The following is an 18,939-nucleotide window of genomic DNA, read 5'->3' as shown; positions in this document are numbered from 1 at the left end:
TGCCGATTGTACGCGTGTTAGTATGGTGCCTCCGACAGATGTCTGCGCACAATCCGCGGACAAAAGTCTTTCTTGCAAACATGAAAATATTTGTATGCCGACACCAGAACGGACGATTGTTCGCCTGTCAGTACACAATTCGGCCGACAGACCGCAGATTTGCAAGACTGGGCATGCTCAGAAAATAGAAAACACAGGGAAAGTTAACCATTACATGACATCACTTCTGCAGTCGGCGGACAAAATTCTTGTGCTGTCCTTGTGCTGTCTTTGCACTTTTCAGCAGACACCGACATCCCGGGGAGAAAAGAGGAACATTTGTAAGCCGACCATCGGTACGTGTGTACGGGGCTTAAGGCTCCTTTCACAAGGCCGCTCCGCTGTTTTTGTCCGCTGCGGGACTTTTTTTTTTTTTTTTCCACGGAGCGGATGACATTTCTGTCATCCGCTCCGTGTGCCCGCATATCATCCCATCCGTTTGCGGATGATATGCGGACATAATGTAAGTATATGGCACTGCGGATGTCAGCGGATGACACCGCTGACATCCGATTTTCCTTCCTTTCCGTTTTTTACACGGAAGAAAAAATAGGGTTCTGTTCCATTCGTAAAAACGGAACAGAACTGAAAGGAGGAAAATCGGATGTCAGCGGATGGTATTCCGCTGACATCCGCAGTGCCATTCACTTACATTATGTCCGCAAATCATCCGCAAACGGATGGGATGATTTGCAGACACACGGAGCGGCCGTGTGAAAGGACCCATACAGATATCCATCCAATTGAAAAGTACAGAGTAGTAACAATAACGTTGACATAATAATGACATAGCGACGTTGGCATGAGAGACCACTACCACTGATCACAGGAGGAATAGGCAGAGAGAGAAATTAACCCAGTGTGCAAGTGTGATGGAGCAGAAGAAAACAACAAGGCTAGTAGTCGATAGGGTAGAGGGGCGACTACTCCCCCGACGCCCTAAAGGGGAACATTACGCATCGTGGGTAGTAGGACCACCCCACCAGGAGACGAAGATATGGTAAACTATACATCTGCTACAGTAAGATTAAAGTCAGTGGAGGTATATCCAGTGTTGCCAGGATCTGTGGAATTTGTGGAAGGAAAGTGAGTTGAACACTAAAGACTTTTCTAAGTGGTAGTTAGTATTGACAATATTGACTACTTCAGACAAGTTTGGGGTCTCCAGGGTTCTCCATTTGCATAGTATCAGTGTTCTGGAAGCAATATGGAGGACCACCAGTCTATACACTATAGGGTATGTTTCAATGCCCAGGTTCAGTAACGCCAGTTCCTTTTTAGGCGGGGCTAGGATGCCAGTGCAGGAGAAAATGCACTGGAAAACTTGGGTCCAGAAACCGGTGAGGGATGGGCAGTCCCAAAGAATATGGGCAAGTGTACCTGTGTGACCACACTCCCACCAACACTGTGTAGATTGGGATAGGAAGAGTTTTGCTAGTCGGTAGGGGGTATAGTACCACCTGTTGGTAATCTTTAGCATCATTTCCCAGTGGGTCAAACAATGGTAAGTAGAGCGGGAAGCAATGGACCATTGTCCGGGGGTAAAGGTACGGTGGAGATCAAGCTTCCATCTGAGCATAGGTGTAGATTTAGGGGGGTTGTGTCAAGCAAAAGGGAATCATAGAACAGTGAGATGCCTTTGATGGTTCGACTATCAGAGGTATAAAAGTGCTAAGCTTTGGAGGGTACGTGGAGTGGTTTCAGGGGGTGTTTTACAAGGAAGTGATGAATACAAAGAATAGTGAAAAAAAGCGAGGATGGCAAGTTAAAGTGTTGGATCAACTCAGCCGGGGATCTGAGAGTACCCTCTGAGTAGAATTGAGTCAAGTCTGTTACACCAGAGGGAGCAAACTTGGAGAATTCAAGAAATCGCAGCGGTAGTGAAGTTGTTAGGTGCGGTGCTTCCCCGGCCAGCTTCTCCTGTGCAGTCCCCAGCATCCTCCAGGCCTGTAGGGAGGTCTACACTGTGGGGGGATTATTGGTATTATTTTTATAAAATACCATTTTCATCATTTTTTTCAACCTTCCAAGTCCTTTCAGCCATGGCCTGTGTACATGCACCAATTTCAACTGCACATAATTTTTGTGAACCAACTTACTGTTAATGACAACTGTGCACCAAGCTTGTGCAATGTGTTGGAAATGCCACTTGTAGTCTCCAACACGGCTGCATGTGGCAGGGTGACAACCCAGAAGCACAGTTTAGAAGGAAGTTGTCACCCCATGACAAGAGTTTCCTGAAAAAGGACCTTCAACTTTTAAAATTACATTAACATGTTACGCATTTCATGAGATTTTAGTAGTTAGTTTGCGTTTAGATCTGCTCTAAACCTTACATACTGGGAACACAACCTACATGCCCAATACTTCTGCTGACAGCTTGCAACAAAAGGTATGTTCCAGAAACAATAACATTTAATCAGAGAGTTCTGAGGGGCTGGCAGTCCTAGAACTTCATAGGAAAACACCACTCCTAGAGCTATTAAGCAACGTGTGTACCTTTTATGGTGCAATTATTGGTCACCCACCTTCATCTGTCAACAGCAGGTTTGGGTTGACTAAGCCTTCAATATACTTTAAAGACTGGTCAGCAAAGGACCTCCTTGTGTTACTAGGCAAGCATTTAGATACCTATATGGACTTCAGATTGTGTTTTCATCTGGTTCCTACTCTGGGGGCCTACCTGCATGAGTAATAGAAATGGAATGCCTGTCTCCTGACGTGTCTTGTCTAAACCTAAATATCAGACAAGATAAGGGTTATTTTTTATTTTTAGTATTTTTTAAAATTCATCAGGAATATTTAGGGTGATATTGATCTCATAAGCTGAATGGTGATACCCCCAATATAAGACAAGAGCCACTTGGCTTGTAATTCAGAATTCTTATTTGCTAATCTCTTGGTAGATCCCCAGTTTGAAGGGCATGGGCGAATGTCCTTTTGGCCCTTTATCATTAGATTAGTTCTTCAAAGAACAAAATTACAATTCAGTTAGGTGTTATATTACTTGGCTGAATATTATTTACAGGAGCGTAAGCCATATCCAAGACAAATATAGAGCTGCCAGTGCCATCACTCTCCTCCTGAAAATATTAGTTGCCTGGGTGTTACGCAGACCCCCCCCCCCCCCGACCTAAATACTTTCCGAGTCACCTACCAGAAACAAAACAAAAGATCAGGAAAGTTGGAGGAAAATTAAAATTTGCCAAAGTACTAAAGAAAGAGGGTCAGCATGATAACTAGGCATTTACCATTTGCAGAAAGAGAAGTCAACAATCCTCCATAGCCTCCATGATTCATTCATTCCAGGTTACCTCTGTATGGCACATGACACCATATTAGGTGCAGTCTATGTGTGTACTCTGATCTGTTATATGACATTACATAACAATGAACAGATTACAAAATTCTTCTTGACGGATCAGAGTGAAATTTAACTAATACTTATGGGAGAACCATGACGGATTAGGCATAAACCCAAATCATATTAATTATAAATCACAGTTGGGAGTGTTCCTGACTGCTGCAAGAAGTAAAGGAAAATAGTTCTTCTGCACAATGAGAGAGAAGGAGCAGATGCCTCATCTTAAAGGAGAAGAATATGTGGGTTGCCATTGTAGACCTTTCCTTCTGAAAATGCTACTTTTCTGGCTGTCATGCTGATCCAATGCCTTGAAAGCAGTATTAAACACAAAAGCAAACATTTTTTATATTGCAGCTTACTGATTTTTACATGCGATGGCTGTCTTAGTGTTCTTTTTTAGAGTTTTTCTTATTTTCGCCTGGTTATCCAATCAGTAAGTCAGTTGTTTTTCAAAAGACCAAGCTCTCTTGCATATGTAAACCCTTTACAACTGTCAAGAATGCTTACAATGATCAGCTTTTCTTTATTTGTGTAAAGCCTTTATCCTGAAAGAAAAAACACTGTTTATAAAGTATTAGCTAGAATTTGGCTTCAATTTATTAGTGTTTTTAAATTTGCTAGTACAATTCTAGCTGACAATTCTGCTGCCCCCTGTGCAGGGGCTGACTGGCAACATTTTCGGCCCAGGGGGGGGAGAACAGACCAGAGCCCCATGGTGCAGCAACTCGGCCCCCCTCCCACTCTCCTTCTTCTCCTGACCCCCATTCCCCGCTGAAGCTCCCCTCCAGGTACTCTCTGCTCACCGGCTTAATCCGGGTTCCCGACCTGGCTATTGGGGGGAGCTGGGACAGCTCGGTCAGGACTGCCTGTGGGAGGAGAGTCTCCAGTGAGCCTCTGCTCAGACACAGTTTACACGATCCATGCTTGGGGGGGGGGGGGTCTGCGCTCTGTCCTTGTCTTCATACCACACTCAGTAGGTCAGCAGTGGGGACTTTTTAGTTCTTTTCACCAGGAATCCTTTAGGCATGTCTCTGGCAGAAGCGGTGCAGCCTTTTTACAGGGCATCAGAGTGGCCCGGGGAGGCAATTGCCCCCCTGCCCCCTGGCCCAGTCCTCCCATGCCCCTGTGCTCCTTCATACAGATTGGGGCGCTCCAATACAGGAGGCGTGTTACTGGTCAGATCACTGGGTAAAAACAAAAGGAAAAAAGGTAAAACAAATCCAATGATTGGTAAACTGCAACATATAAAATTTTTGGTTTTGGGATTAAAGCGCTTTAATATTTTCTGCACCTTTGACCAGAACAAATATGGTCATGCGGAGTTTGACTTCACTCTTATGACATTTGTTGTGTACACGGTCCAGGTCAGTGACTCATGAAATGTTGAAATCTGAGAATCAGCATGTCGGCCAAGCAACATTTTGTGACGGGGGTAAGCAATAACTACTCAGGGAACTTATGTATCTTTTTGGAGGAGGCATTCCTTGTACTTGTCACTGTACTTGTACACTGAAGGGGATGATTGCTAAGACATTCAGGGGCAATTCCCACTACATGCGTTGACTGGCATTTTACTGCTCTATACAACACCAATTCTGTCTGTTCAGTGTGAAAGGGCCCTCAGTGATTTAAAGTGGAAATAAAGCTTGGTTGTTTTTTTTAAATACCAACCATGTTATACTTACCTAATAATAACCAATATAGTGCAGAACAACTGAATCAAAAGACTTAAACTCCTCTAAGTAAATTTGTAATAATCAATAGTAAATTGTTCAATAAAAAAAAAGTCCATCAAAGTCCACAACAATCATATATAATATACAGTGCACCCGGAAAGTATTTACATCGCTTCACTTTGTCCACATTTTTTTTATGTCACAGCCTTATTTCAAATTGGATTAAATTTATTATTTTCCTCGAAATTCTACAAACAAAACCCTATAATGACAATGTAAAATAAGAAGTTTGTTTGAAATCTTTGCAAATTTATTATTATTTTATAAAAAAACTAAAAAAATCACAAGTACATAATTATTCACAGCCTTTGCCATGACAGTCAAAATTCAGATCAGGAGGTGCATCCTGTTTCCACTGATCATTCTTGAGATGTTTTTACAACTTGATTGGAGTTCACCTGTGGTAAATTCAGTTGATTGGACATGATTTGGAAAGGGACACACCTGTCTATATAAGGTCCAAACCAAGTCATGAAGTTCAAGGAAGTGTCTGCAAACCTCAGAGACAGGATTGTATTGAGGCACAGATCTGGGGAAGGGTACAGAAACATTTCTGCAGCATTGAAGGCCCCAATGAGCACAGTGGCCTCCATCATCCATGAATCCATTAATGGAAGACGTTTGGAACCACCAGGACTTTTCCTAGAGTGGGCCACCCGCAAAAAAAATGAGCGATCGGGGGAGAAGTGCCTTAGTCATGGAGGGGACCAAGAACCTGATGGTCATTCTGACAGAGCTCCAGCGTTTCTCTGTGGAGAGAGGAGAACCTTTCAGAAGAACAACCATCTCTGCAGCACTCCACCAATCAGGCCTGTATGGTGGCCAGACGGAAGCCACTTCTAAAGCCTCGTACACACGCAACGAATTTCCACCGACCGGTCATCCGTCTTTTGTCCAGAGTGCGTGTCTGTTGTTTGGAATGTGCTCTAGACTGCACACAAATTTTCCTGTACAACAGAATTCTACTTCAGAAGTGATGTCATGTGTTGGATTGCTTTCTATGTGTTCTTTCATCTCTGAGCATGCCTAGTCTTGCTCATAAGATTTTTCCCCATCGAAATCTGTACTAATGAGACGAAAATCGGACGTGTTTTGACGGAGGACAAAAATTGTAATGCCTGCACACCAGAATTTTGTCAGCCGAAAAGTTGGAGTCAGTTGTCGGAAGCACCATACTAACAAGACGAAAATCAGCAGATCGGTCGTCGGACGAAATTTCCCGGCCGAATTTCTACTCGTGTGTACGGGGCTTTAGTAAAAGGCACATGAAAGCTCACCTGGAGCTTGCCAAAAGGCACCTGAAGGACTTTCAGACCATGAGAAACAAAATTCTTCGGTCTGATGAAACAAAGATTGAACTATTTGGCCTGAATGGCAAACGTCATGTCTGTAGGAAACCAGACACTGCTTATCACCTGGCCAATAACATCCCTACAGTGAAACATGGTGGTGGCAGCATCATGCTGTAGGGAAGTTTTTCAGCTGCAGGAATTGGAAGACTATTTGAGGGATTGAGTGAAAGATGAATGCAGGATGTACAGAGACATCCTTGATAAAAAAACCTGCTCCAGTACGTTCCTGACCACAGACTGGGGCGAAGGTACACAAACTGACCACATGTAATAAAAAGGTAAGTATCTACTGCTCCCCGTTTTAACACTTTATTTTAAAAGCCCCCTTCTAATGTACACTTACAAGAAGACAATATGAAAAGTGCTTATATCAATCTCATCAGCTGGATCAACACTCCAAACATTGGCAGCGGTGGCAGCGTAATGTCACGGGCTCGGCTCCTCCCTCCTAGAAGCGTAGTGCCCTCTCATTGGGCTTCCTCAGTAGGACCTGCGGGGAGCACTATGTACTTGCCTTTTTATTACATGTGTTCCATTTGTGGAGCATAAGCATAAAGATTGCCAAATCCAAGGAGAGAGGAGAGGTGACCATCCCAGTGGATTCTCAGGAATTGTGATGATAAGCCTGTGGTATCTTGTATGAGGTGAGCAGGTTTTTCACCTGGTGTCGGGGATGCACTAAATATTGGAATGAAAAACACTATTGGCGGAGGAGTACACTCTTTTAAAGATCATTATATATTATATATGATTGTTGTGGACTTTAAAGGACTTTTTTTTTAGTTTACATTTTACTATTGATTATCACAAATTTATTTAGAGGAGATTAAGAAACTTTTGTCACATATTGATTCAGTTGCGCTTCACTATATTGGTTATAATTAGTTGATGTTTTTTTTTTTTTTAAATCAAGTAGAATTTTAACTGAGATTTCACATCCAGTTACAGAGAATTAGCATATTCACATCAGTATTGAAAGCAGTATTGAATAACCATTATACAAGAAAATGTAGCAAGCATATAAAACAAAATACAGACCAATGTATCCCAGCCATTACAAATAAAGATGAGCCACTCAGATGAGGATCTAAAATCAGGTGCCGGTCAGATCCGTAGTCTCCAGCAGCATCTTCAAACACAAAGTGATGACCGCACACCGATGTAAGTGAACATGTGAAGTTTATTCACCACTGTAGATCCAAAACTGGACATCAAAACATCACGGACAAGGAGAAAAGGTTGACGCGTTTCCCCGAGTTTACACTTCCTTACTCATAACCACACTGTGTATGAGACTGTATAGAATTTTTTCTTTTTTTTACTAGTAATGGCGGCAAAACATTTTTTAGCGGGATTGTGGCAGACAAATTGGATACCTAACTGACACTTTTGACACTTCTTTGGGGACCAGTGACACTAATACAGTGATCACTGCAAAAAAAAAAAAAATACACTGTCACTGTACTAATGACACTGACAGGGAAGGGGTTAACATCAGGGGCGATGAAAGGGTTAAGTGTGCTCCTAGGGAGTGATTTCTAACTGTGTGGGGGTGGCTTAACTGGAGGGAGACAGAGATCCATTATCCTGCTTAGCAGAAACACAAGATCTCCATCTTCCTCTTTGACAGAACCTATGTGAACAAGGCAGACCTCTGTTCTGCCTCTCCCGTGAACGATCGGCGGGTCCCGGGGAACATCCCATCCGCCAGACCAACTGATTGGCTCCCTCTGTGTCCAATCATAGCAGGAGCGGGTCACCAGCAGCACCTGCGCGCGCCCCAGACCCTGTCCCTGAAATCACTTACAGGTACTTGATTTGGCGCAGGAGAGCCACCCTGCCGCAGTATATCAACATGGGGCAGTCCATAAGTGGTAAAGTATATCTAAACCCTCACCTTGTAAAGCAACCCATTCAGTTTAATATAGAAATGAAAGGCAAAACATTTGTGTAGATAGATATAGAGAAACATTTAAAATTCCTTTGTTTCTTTCAATGGGGATTGTAGTTCTGGCTACTCTGGTTTATAACCTGCCCTTACTCTATCCAAAATGAAAAAAAAAATGTCCTTTAGTTCTACTCACTATTGGAAGTAGGAAGTAATGTAGGAGGTAACTGTATTTCAAGGCAGCCAAGCATCAAAGGTGGGATAAGCAAAAAGTTTTGAGCTGACAGAATAGTACTGGGTTCTGCAGTTTCAGGGGTATCCGGGAACATTCAGGAGAGAGCATCTGCCTTCCCATTCTTAGAGCCTGACTGGTAGGTTATGTGAAAATTTAATCTGGAAAAGAATAAGGCCCACCGGGCTTGTCGAGGTCTCAACCATTTAGCGGGCTTAAGGTATTCCAAATTCTTCTGAGAAAAAAAGAACAGGGTGAAGTAGGACTTTAGGCCCCTGGCACTGAGACAAGATTGCCCTTATGGCTATTTCTGAGGCATCTACCTCCAACACAAAGGTCAAGGCTGGGTCTGGATGTTGTAGCACTGGTGCAGAGGTAAATAAACCCTTTAACTTATCAAAAGCTGCCTGGGCCTTTTGAAACCACTGGAACCTGGCTTGTTGGTGGGTCAGCTGGGTAATGGGCAAGATGATGAAAGAGAAGCCCTTCACAAACCTCCGGTAGAAGTTGGCAAAGCCCACAAACCATTGGATGCCCTTCTTGTTGAAAGGAGCTGGCCACTCCAGGATCGCCTTCAATTTTGTGGATCCATAGTAATTTCTTCTATAGAAATAATGAGACCCAAAAACTGAATAGACATTCTTTGGAATTTACACTTCTCAGCCTTGACATAAAGGCCATGCCTCCTTAAAATGGAAAGTGCCTTCTTTACATGGGTTCTGTGAAGATCTAGGGTGGTGTAAAAGATGATGATGTCATCGAGGTAAGCAATCACAAAATGTTCAAGGAATTCCCGAAAATTATCGTTTACAAAGTGTTGGAACTTGGCTGGGTCATTACACAAAACTAATTGCATAATGAGATATTCAAAATGACCGAATCAAGTTCTGAATGCCGTCTTCCATTCGTCTCCCTTCCGGATACGAACAAGATTGTAGGCACCTCATAGATCTACCTTGGTGAAGATCCGGACAGTTTGAAACACTTGAAAGAGCTCTGGAACAAGTGGAAGTGGATACCGGTTCCTTATTGTAATATTATTAAGATCTCTGTAGTCCACACAAGGTCTTATTGTACCATCCTTCTTTCTGACAAAGAAGATGCCAGCACCAGCAGAAGAAGAAGAAGGACGAATGAACCCTTTTCCAGGTTCTCATTAATATAAAGCCATAGGGTCTCCAGCTCAATCTCTGATAAAGGGAAAATGCGCCCAAAAAGAATCTCTGCGCCAGGGAGAAGTTCTATCGGGCAATCGTATGGCCGATGAGATGGAAGGATATTAGCCTTCTTTTTATCAAATACGTCCATAAATTCATGGTAGGCTGATGGTATGTTCTGATGGGTACTTAGAACTGGTTGAATGGTCAAGCAGCTGGTGGTGTTACTGGGTTTGGGAACAAAACAATGCTGCAGGCAGTAGGTAGAATAGAAGGAGACCTCCTTTTTAGTCCAGTCAATTCATGGGTTATGAGCCTGCAGCCAAGGCATTACCAGGATGATGGGAAACATAGGGGAGCATAGAACATCAAAGCAGATGAACTCCCGGTGGCCAGAATCCGTTATGGTGAGAATAGGTATGGTTTCTTGGGTGACACGTCCGGAGCTAGGCAAAGAGCCATCATCTAAATGTACCTCGAGTCTGTCTCTTATTACAGAGAGGTACACACAGTCTTTTTGCAAGAGATAAGTCCAAAAAGCAGCTGCATGCTCAGGAATCAATAATTGCTAGGAGCCGGACCTCCCCTACTGCCACCTCAATGAGATAGGGAGAACAAGCTGAGATAGGGAAGATCCAGAACTTGGAGATAAGTGGGACTTCGTGGAGAAAATGTACTGGGTCACACGGGGCAATTACGCAGAAAATGTCCAAACCCTCCATAATAAAGGCAAAGATTGGCCTGCCGACGAGGTTGTCTTTCATCAGAGCTTAAGGAAGAGCAGACTAGGCCAATTTGCATTGTTCCCCTTCAGAGGTTGTAGAGGAGGAAGATACTGGTGCAGATGAGAAGTGGGAAGGGCCTTTAGGCATCATCCAGGTCGCCCAGAAAGTCTGAGAACGTTCAGTCCGCCGCTCCCACAGGAGTCTGTCGAGCTGGATGGCAAGCTGGATAAGACCATACAGAGTAGCAGGAGTCTCTACTCGAGCCAACTCATCTTTAAGAGACTCAGAAAGTCCTAGGCGGTACTGGTACCTAAGGGCTGCCTCATTCCAGCATGTATCTGTGATCTGTGGACCATTTACTAAAGTCTACCGTGTAATCCTCCGCGGAGCACCTTCCCTGCTGTAGAGTATGCAGAGCAGCTTCAGTGGTGGCCATACGCCATACGCTGGGGGTCATCAAAAAGCTGGGCCATGGTTTCAAAGAAGTCATCAATGGAGTTTGAGACCCAATTTGTAACCAAATTAATGTATATATATACTCAAAATCCTACACCAAGTTGCGCATAAATATAATAAATAAATAAATTATATTTCGATAATCATTATATGAAATAAAACTAATTCAGTGCAAAATGAGAAAAAAAAATGAATGTGCCAAATAAAACAATCCTGCCGACATCCTGTCATGGATGAGAGTTTCTCAGTGTTCAAAGTCCCATACACGCTATCCAGGTGTGGCTCCCGTGGTTTAGATTCCAAAACACCTTAAGAAATTCCACCACCAATGTGCAAAAAACACTCCCAACGGTTAAACTCTTACCAGAGTTCATGGCCCCCCATTCTCATGGTATGGGCACATACATTTTTGGGGGTGACAATATCAACACTGACCACAAAGAGGGATGGATGATTTCAAAGTGTCCTTTTGCACACAATTCCACAATGGTCATATGTAAAGAGAGAGAAACCTCCACTCGGTTCAGCTGGTGTCAAGCGCGTGTGGCGGCAACCAGGTGAGGAGTACAAAGACAAGTGTGCCTTGCGTACAGTCAAGCATGGTGGTGGGAGTGTCATGGTCTGGGGCTGCATGAGTGCTTCCGGCACTGGGGAGCTACAGTTCATTGAGAAACCATGAATGCCAACATGTACTGTAACATCCTGAAGCAGAGCATGATCCCCTCCCTTCGGAGACTGAGCCACAGGGCAGTATTCCAACATGATAATGACCCCAAACACACCACCAAGATGACAACTGCCTTGCTAAAGAAGCTGGGGGTAAAGGTGATGGAATGGCCAAGCATGTTTCCAGACCTAAACCCTATTGAGCATCTGTGGGTCATCCTCAAAAGGAAGGTGGAGGAGCGCAAGGTCTCTAACAGCCAACAGCTCCATGATGTCATCATGGAGGAGTGGAAGCTCTGGTGAACTCCATGCTCAAGAGGGTTAAGGCAGTGCTGGAATATAATGGTGGCCATACTAAATATTGACACTTTGGGCCCAATTTGGACATTTTGACTTAGGGGTATACTCACTTTTGTTGTCAGCGGTTTAGACATTACTGGCTGTGTGTTGAGTTATTTTGAGAGGACAGCAAATTTACACTGTTATACAAGCTGTACACTCACTACTTTGCATTGTAGCAAAGAGTAATTTCTTCAGTGTTGTCACATAAAAAGATATAATAAAATATTTACAAAAATGTGAGGGTTGTACTCACTTTGGTGAGATACTGTATATACTTATGGTAATGTTGTATGCTGGTTGCAGTAAATCCTCTTCTCCTAATTCCTTGGATTAGATTACTGATTAATTTCCCTGGAAAGGAATCCTCTCTGTTCACAGTGGCCCTGTCCTGGTTAGAGGCACTGACAACTTTATTATCAAACCCACTCTTCTACTTAGCAAAGGTTTTGGTTGTCTACAGGTTTGGCACAATAATCTGTTTGGGGAGGGCACTTTCTCATAACCCCCCCCCCCCCCCCCCACAAGAGGGCCAGATAATGCTGCCTATTACACAATGTTTATCAGATATGTCAAGCATTAACAGATTGCCCTAAAAAATAAAATAGGAGAGCTGCTAAGCTGTATATATGCAGTGCAGCACTGTGGAGACCAGAGGGTCATAAACTAAGATTCATACAATCTAAGGAGATTTACATTGTTACAGGTAAGAGTTTTCCATCGAAATATTTCTAGTCTAGAGTTGGCTAAGAATGAATGAATCTGCTGCGGTTTGAGTCAGTTCATTAAAATAGAATTCCAGCCTAACCCTAACCAGGGAACTAGGGAGGGTACATTTTTAAGCATGGTTAGTGTTGGGCTGGAATTTTACTTTAAATTCTGCTTGAAAACTCTAAAACCAAAACTTAGCATCAAACCCCACTGAAGTCAATGGTGAATCGATCCAAAAAACTATCCATTTTCAAGGCTCAAAGACAAGATATTGCCAAAGAAAGGTGACATGGTGCTAAGTGCTGGGGACTTTAGCACAAAGCAAATGTATTTTTGTTTAAAAGATAGGCTCCTGTAATGCAACTTTGAGTGCAACATGGGAAAAATATTAATCCTTTAACCTGGCTGCAGACACTGGGATTGTGTGTAAATCTCACAAGCAGACTGCCTCCTGTCAGACAAAAGCAGTCCAGCACCTCCAGCAGAACCAGATTACCTTCATAGGTCCGGTAATGCCCCCCCACACATGCACGCTGCCGCCATGTATCCTGGGCTTTGCTTGCCCATTTTCGGGCCTGGGACCGGCATAGTGGGTGCCACCAGGTAGGGGGGAGGGAGATGAGCAGACACTCGTCTGCTCTCCTCGACTTCTTGATGGTGACCCAGAAGTGATGTGTTTAATGTCACTTTCGGGTCTCCCGGTCAACTTCCCTAGCCAGCAAAGCAGGGAAAAATCACATTGCATTACATTATTGCATTGCATCTCCCCAGTAACACATGGGTGACATCAAGGGTCTTTTAGAGGCTGGATTTCTCATTAAAGAGAACCTGTCACCAAAAAAAAAATAATAATCTAAATTGTAAAAAATTTAAGTCACACGCAAGCACAAAAAATCCCCCCTCCCCCCCCAAAAAAAAATATTGAAGCCCCTCACCCCACATATACACATGTACAATCAAACGCATGTGTTGGGGATGCCTACGCATGAAACAGTTGCGTGTTATTCACATGTTACATATCACTGTACATGCTGGAGTCAGGGCAATATTTCTAGCACCAGACCTACTCCGTAATACTAAACTGATGACCTATAGGGGGCTTTTAAAGCACCACCTATAGGAAATATAGGGTACTGAAGTTTGTCACTATTTCAGGGGCACACACAAATTTAAAGTTTGACATGTTGGGTATCTCTTTACTCAGTGCAACCTCATATTTTAAATGTTACCAAAATATTGGGTAATGTATTGCGTTTGTATACTCTAAAATTTACTTTAGTGTATTTTTTTTACTGAAATTTTGTGTTTCCTAGACCTTCGCAATAATATCATGTCACATAAAAAAATTGAAACTACCACTATTTTATTCTGTAGTGTGTCTGTTTACAAAAAATTTATAATGTTTTGGGGGGATTATGCAATCTTCAGGCCTAAAATTTATTTTTTAACATGTGTGCCAAAAACGCAAAAACAGCTCTGGCAGCGAATGGATACACCTGTTTTTTTTTTTCCATTTTAACTACAAACATGTTATACTTACTTGCTCTGTGAAACGGTTTTGCACAGAGCTGCCCCGATCCTCCTTTTCTGGGGTCCCCCGATGGCATTCCTTGCTTCTCCCCCTTGCCAAGTATCTACCATTGCAGGCCGCTTGCTATGGGGGCACTTGTATGGGCTTGCTCCTGAGGCAGCTCTGTGTGTACATAGACACAGACAGTGTGTCTCTGCCCTGCTCTCTCCTCACTGGCTGGGATTGTCTCTGAGGGGGGAAGAGCTGAGAGAGCAGCTGCTCTTTGGCACATTGCTGGATCAAGATCAGGCTCAGGTAAGCATAAGCAGGGTGAGGGGAGGTGGGGGCAGGGGGAGCTGCACTCAAAACTTTTTTTACTTCAATGCAGAAAATGCATTAAGGTAAAAAAAAAAAAATATTCAGCCTTTTAAACCACTTAAAATGATGAGCTTAGGCTAGACCTATAGGCTGTATGTGGTATTAATGGACAATCCCATTCCTGTCTCCACCATGTACAGTAAGGTTTATAAGTCCTGCACTGTGCATGATGATGCAACCCATTTTTTGCAACCCCCTGTGTGGCCTCACTGCTAGGACTTTTTTTTTTTTTTGTATGCCTTGAGTAGGGCTTTAAAGTTAGCAGTAGCTGAAAAATACTTTTTTTTAAAGTAGCTTTAGCTGCAAAGCCTGATTTCAGTAAAAAAAATATCTAAATTTACCATAAATTGCAACTGTCCCAAACTTTAACAAGCTTTTAGAGTAAGGTGCACATAGAGGGGCAATACTTTTATTACCACATACGAATACCAGAATATAGTATTATAGTGGTCCTTTAGCATGGATGTAGGTTTACACATGTGCTGGGAACAGATAGGCATCCAGCAACCATGTAAAAACTTTCATTTTCTATGACGTCTGTGCACATCAAAGCATTGTATTTAGGTGCATTAGGTAAAAGTCCCTTGAATTATAGGGGCATTCATCTGCAGTTTGCTATTAAATTCCTATAAAGTAAATGGGACTCAGTTAGGTGTCAAGAATTCATTAAAATGAGATAGCAAATGTTTAATGACTATAGGGTGGAGAATATAAATAGACTCACCCTCATTTGATATATAATATAATTCACCACTCCAATTTTCAGTGCCAAGTGAGGGACAGTGCCAAGAGCCACTGTTATGTAATACCAGGAAAATCCCAGTATTTGCATATCTACTTAGTTCCCCTCTTGAATGCCTCTGTAACCCTGAACCCCTAGATAACCTGGCAAATACATTATGACCGAAGCCCGTGGTTGCAAGCAAGAACACCAGGTAAATGGCTAATTATATACAATATACTACTATATCTGCGGATTATTTTTCATGCCATAATAAAATAAAATGGGGGGGGGGGGGTTTATAGAAAAAATATATCACTTTTACAATTTAAAAAAATGCCTCCAGTTTTTGTGTTGCCTATGCTATGAAGGGAATTCCCATAAAGGCCATTGATCTGGTAAACTTAATAGAGGTTCATCAGCAGATAGTAAAAAGGAAAAAAGAAGGCTTGTTTGTGTATAGAATGTAGCATCAGCACCTAAGGGGGAGCAGCAGTTATTGGCCCATTCATCTGCTTAGAGCAATCACACAGGCCACACCACCTGTAGATACATCTAGATGGCCTACACAGGTTTGCTAGGGATTGTTTTACATGTTTGGTATTTTTAATTGTTTATGCGGCAGGTTGCAATATGGATTGGTATGGCACACTTGTCCTCACCATCATCTTCTGTGTGCTATGTATTATAATGACATCCCTGAGGATTTTAAAGGAGAAGACATCACTTCCTCCAGGACCCATGCCCTTACCATTCATTGGGAATCTGCTGCAGATCAACACAAAAGACATTGGTGCCTCACTTATGAAGGTGAGCAAGTCTGGGCAGACCTTTTTCTTGTACAATATCTCACAAAAGTGAGTACACCCCTCACTTTTTTGTAAATGTTTTATTATATCTTTTCATGTGACAACACTGAAGAAATTACACTTTGCTACAATGTAAAGTAGTGAGTGTACAGCTTGTATAACAGTGTAAATTTGCTGTCCCCTCAAAATAACTCAACACACAGCCATTAATGTCTAAACTGCTAGCAACAAAAGTGAGTACACCCCTAAGTGAAAACCTCCAAATTTGGCCCAATTAGCCATTTTCCCTCCCCGGTGTAATGTGACTCATTGGTGTTACAAGGTCTCAGGTGTGAATGGGGAGCAGGTGTGTTAAATTTGTTGTTATCGCTCTAACTCTCTTATACTGGTCACTGGAAGTTCAACATGGCACCTCATGGCAAAGAACTCTCTGAAGATCTGAAAATAATAATTGCTGCTCTACATAAAGATGGCCTAAGCTATAAGAAGACTGCCAAGACCCTGAAACTGAGCTGCAGCACGGTGGCCAAGACCACACATGGGTTTAACAGGACAGGTTTCATTCAGAACAAGCCTCGCCAAGGTAGACCAAAGAAGCTGAGTGCATGTACTCAGCATCATATCCAGAGGTTGTCTTTGGGAAATAGACGTATGAGTGCTGCCAGAATTGCTGCAGAGGTTGAAGGGGTTGGGGTCAGCCGGTCAGTGCTCAGACCATACGCTGCACAATGCATCAAATTTGTCTGCATAGCTGTCTTCCAAGAAGAAATCCTCTTCTAAAGATGATGCGTAAAAAAGCCCACAAAAAGTCTGCTGAAGACAAGCAGACTAAAGACATGGAATTCTGGAACCATGTCCTGTGGTCTGATTAGACCAAGATAAACTTATTTGGTTCAGATGGTGTCAAGCGTGTGTGGCGGCAACCATGTGAGGAGTACAAAGACAAGTGTGTCTTGCATACAGTCAAGCATGGTGGTGGGAGTGTCATAGTCTGGGGCTGCATGAGTGCTGTCGGCACTGTGGAGCTACAGTTCATTGAGGGAACCATGAATGCCAACATGTACTGGGACATACTGAAGAAGAGCATGATCCCCTCCCTTCGGAGACTGGGCCACAGGCCAGTATTCCAACATGATAACAACCCCAAACACACCTCCAAGACGACTACTACCTTGCTAAAGAAGCTGAGGGTAAAGGTGATTGACTGGCCAAGCATGTCTCTAGACCTAAACCCTATTAAACATCTGTGGGGCATCCTCAAATGGAGGGTGGAGGAGCGCAAGATCTCTAACATGCACCATCCTTGTGATGTTGTCATGGAGGAGTGGAAGAGGACTCCAGTGGCAACCTGTGAAGTTCTGGTGAACTCCATGCCCAAGAGGGTTAAGGCAGTGGTGGAAAATAATGGTGGCCACACAAAATATTGACACTTTGGGCCCAATTTGGACATTTTCAGTTAGGGGTTTACTAAATTTTGTTGCCAGCGGTTTAGACATTAATGGTTGTGTGTTTTCTTATTTTGAGGGGACAGCAATTTTACCGTTATACAAGCTGTACACTCACTACTTTACATTGTAGCAAAGTGTCATTTCTTCAGTGTTTTCACATGAAACGATATAATAAAATATTTACAAAAATCTGAGGGGTGTATTAACTTTTGTGAGATACTGTATATTGCTCACATTCTGCACATTTTGTTTGCACACGCATCCATTAAAACCCAGGTCTCAGGTCTTGGCAAAACTTTTTTTTTAGGTTTGGTTAGATTTGGGAAGGGTTAGAATCTTTGTTTCTATTAATATGTGTGCTCCTATTGGGGGGAAAATACTTCTCTCCCACTGACTAGACATGTGCAGCAATGGAAAAATTTGTTTTGTTTCAGATAGATTCGTTATGTTACTAATTTTGTTTCAATGATTCATTTTGGAATTCATTTAGTTTTGTTTAGTTTACTAATTTCCTAGGGAATTCCAAATTTTTAAAACGGTTTTCAGAACGGTTGAAAAATGATCGACCAATATGAATTCTGTGTGAAGAATAGCTGGTTGTTTAGGAGCGGACTGGGAAGCCGGCTGCCATGTCCTTAAAAAACGATGACAAGGTGCTTTGGGATGGGGGGGGACTCTGCCCCCCCAAACCAAGCACCTTGTGCCTATGCTAATGGGGACAAGGGCCTCTTCCCCACAACCCTGGGCAGTGGTTTTAGGTGTTTGCGAGCGAGAGGCTTATGGGAATCGGGAGGCCCTCTTTAATAAGGGGGCATGGGGTTCTCCACAGAATCCATACCAGACCGTTATCTGAGAATGTGGCTGAGCAGGCCAGTTAAGGGGGGATGAGTAAGTGCCACATGCCTTCAACTTTTCTCCCCCACCCTAAAGCACCTTGTCCCCATTTTGATGGGGACACGGGCCTCTTCACCACAACCCTGGGCAGGAGGGGGGCTTATCCAAATCTGATTCCCCCAGAATCTGATACCCCTACCCCCCCACCCCCCAATGTGAATGGGTATGGCCTACCTATTCACCAAAAAAGTGTAAAAAGTGAATAGACACAAGTTTTTGACAATTCCTTTATTAAAAAATGTAAAACAATGTCCCCCTATGTAGATCCATCGTCAATCACGACACCTGCCACCACCACCAGACCTGAAAAAAGAAGAAAAAAACTTCCAGCCTCACCTAACTCGCTCCAGACAACTGCCTGCTGCGCCGCATCATATTTCTTAAATAGCTAAGGGGTGGAATAACCCGATCACGGGGAACCATAACCAAAAATTTGTCAGAATTCACATTTGGACTGAAATGAATTGCACATCTCCCCAATGACATCATGTCACACATTGGCATGTGGGGTGTT

At 43.0% G+C, this 18,939-nt stretch overlaps 1 protein-coding gene across 1 annotated transcript in view; it reads left to right on the top strand.

Annotated features, from left to right (window-relative positions):
• The window catches only part of LOC309560463 (uncharacterized protein), a gene marked incomplete at its 3' end in the record, with an annotated part of 164,790 nt that overhangs the window by 107,940 nt on the left and 37,911 nt on the right, over window positions 1-18,939 (top strand). The window contains exons 20-21 of the mRNA XM_082264096.1: window positions 12,563-12,660; window positions 15,900-16,084. Of these exons, the coding sequence (XP_082120222.1) occupies window positions 12,563-12,660; window positions 15,900-16,084 (283 nt within the window). The remainder of the gene's footprint in view (window positions 1-12,562; window positions 12,661-15,899; window positions 16,085-18,939) is intronic.

The sequence above is a fragment of the Pelophylax lessonae genome (assembly GCF_965119305.1).
Source record: "Pelophylax lessonae genome assembly, chromosome: 7".
Classification (NCBI taxonomy): domain Eukaryota; kingdom Metazoa; phylum Chordata; class Amphibia; order Anura; family Ranidae; genus Pelophylax; species Pelophylax lessonae.
Note: the sequence above shows the minus strand (reverse complement) of the source record. Positions and strands in the feature narration are given on the sequence as shown.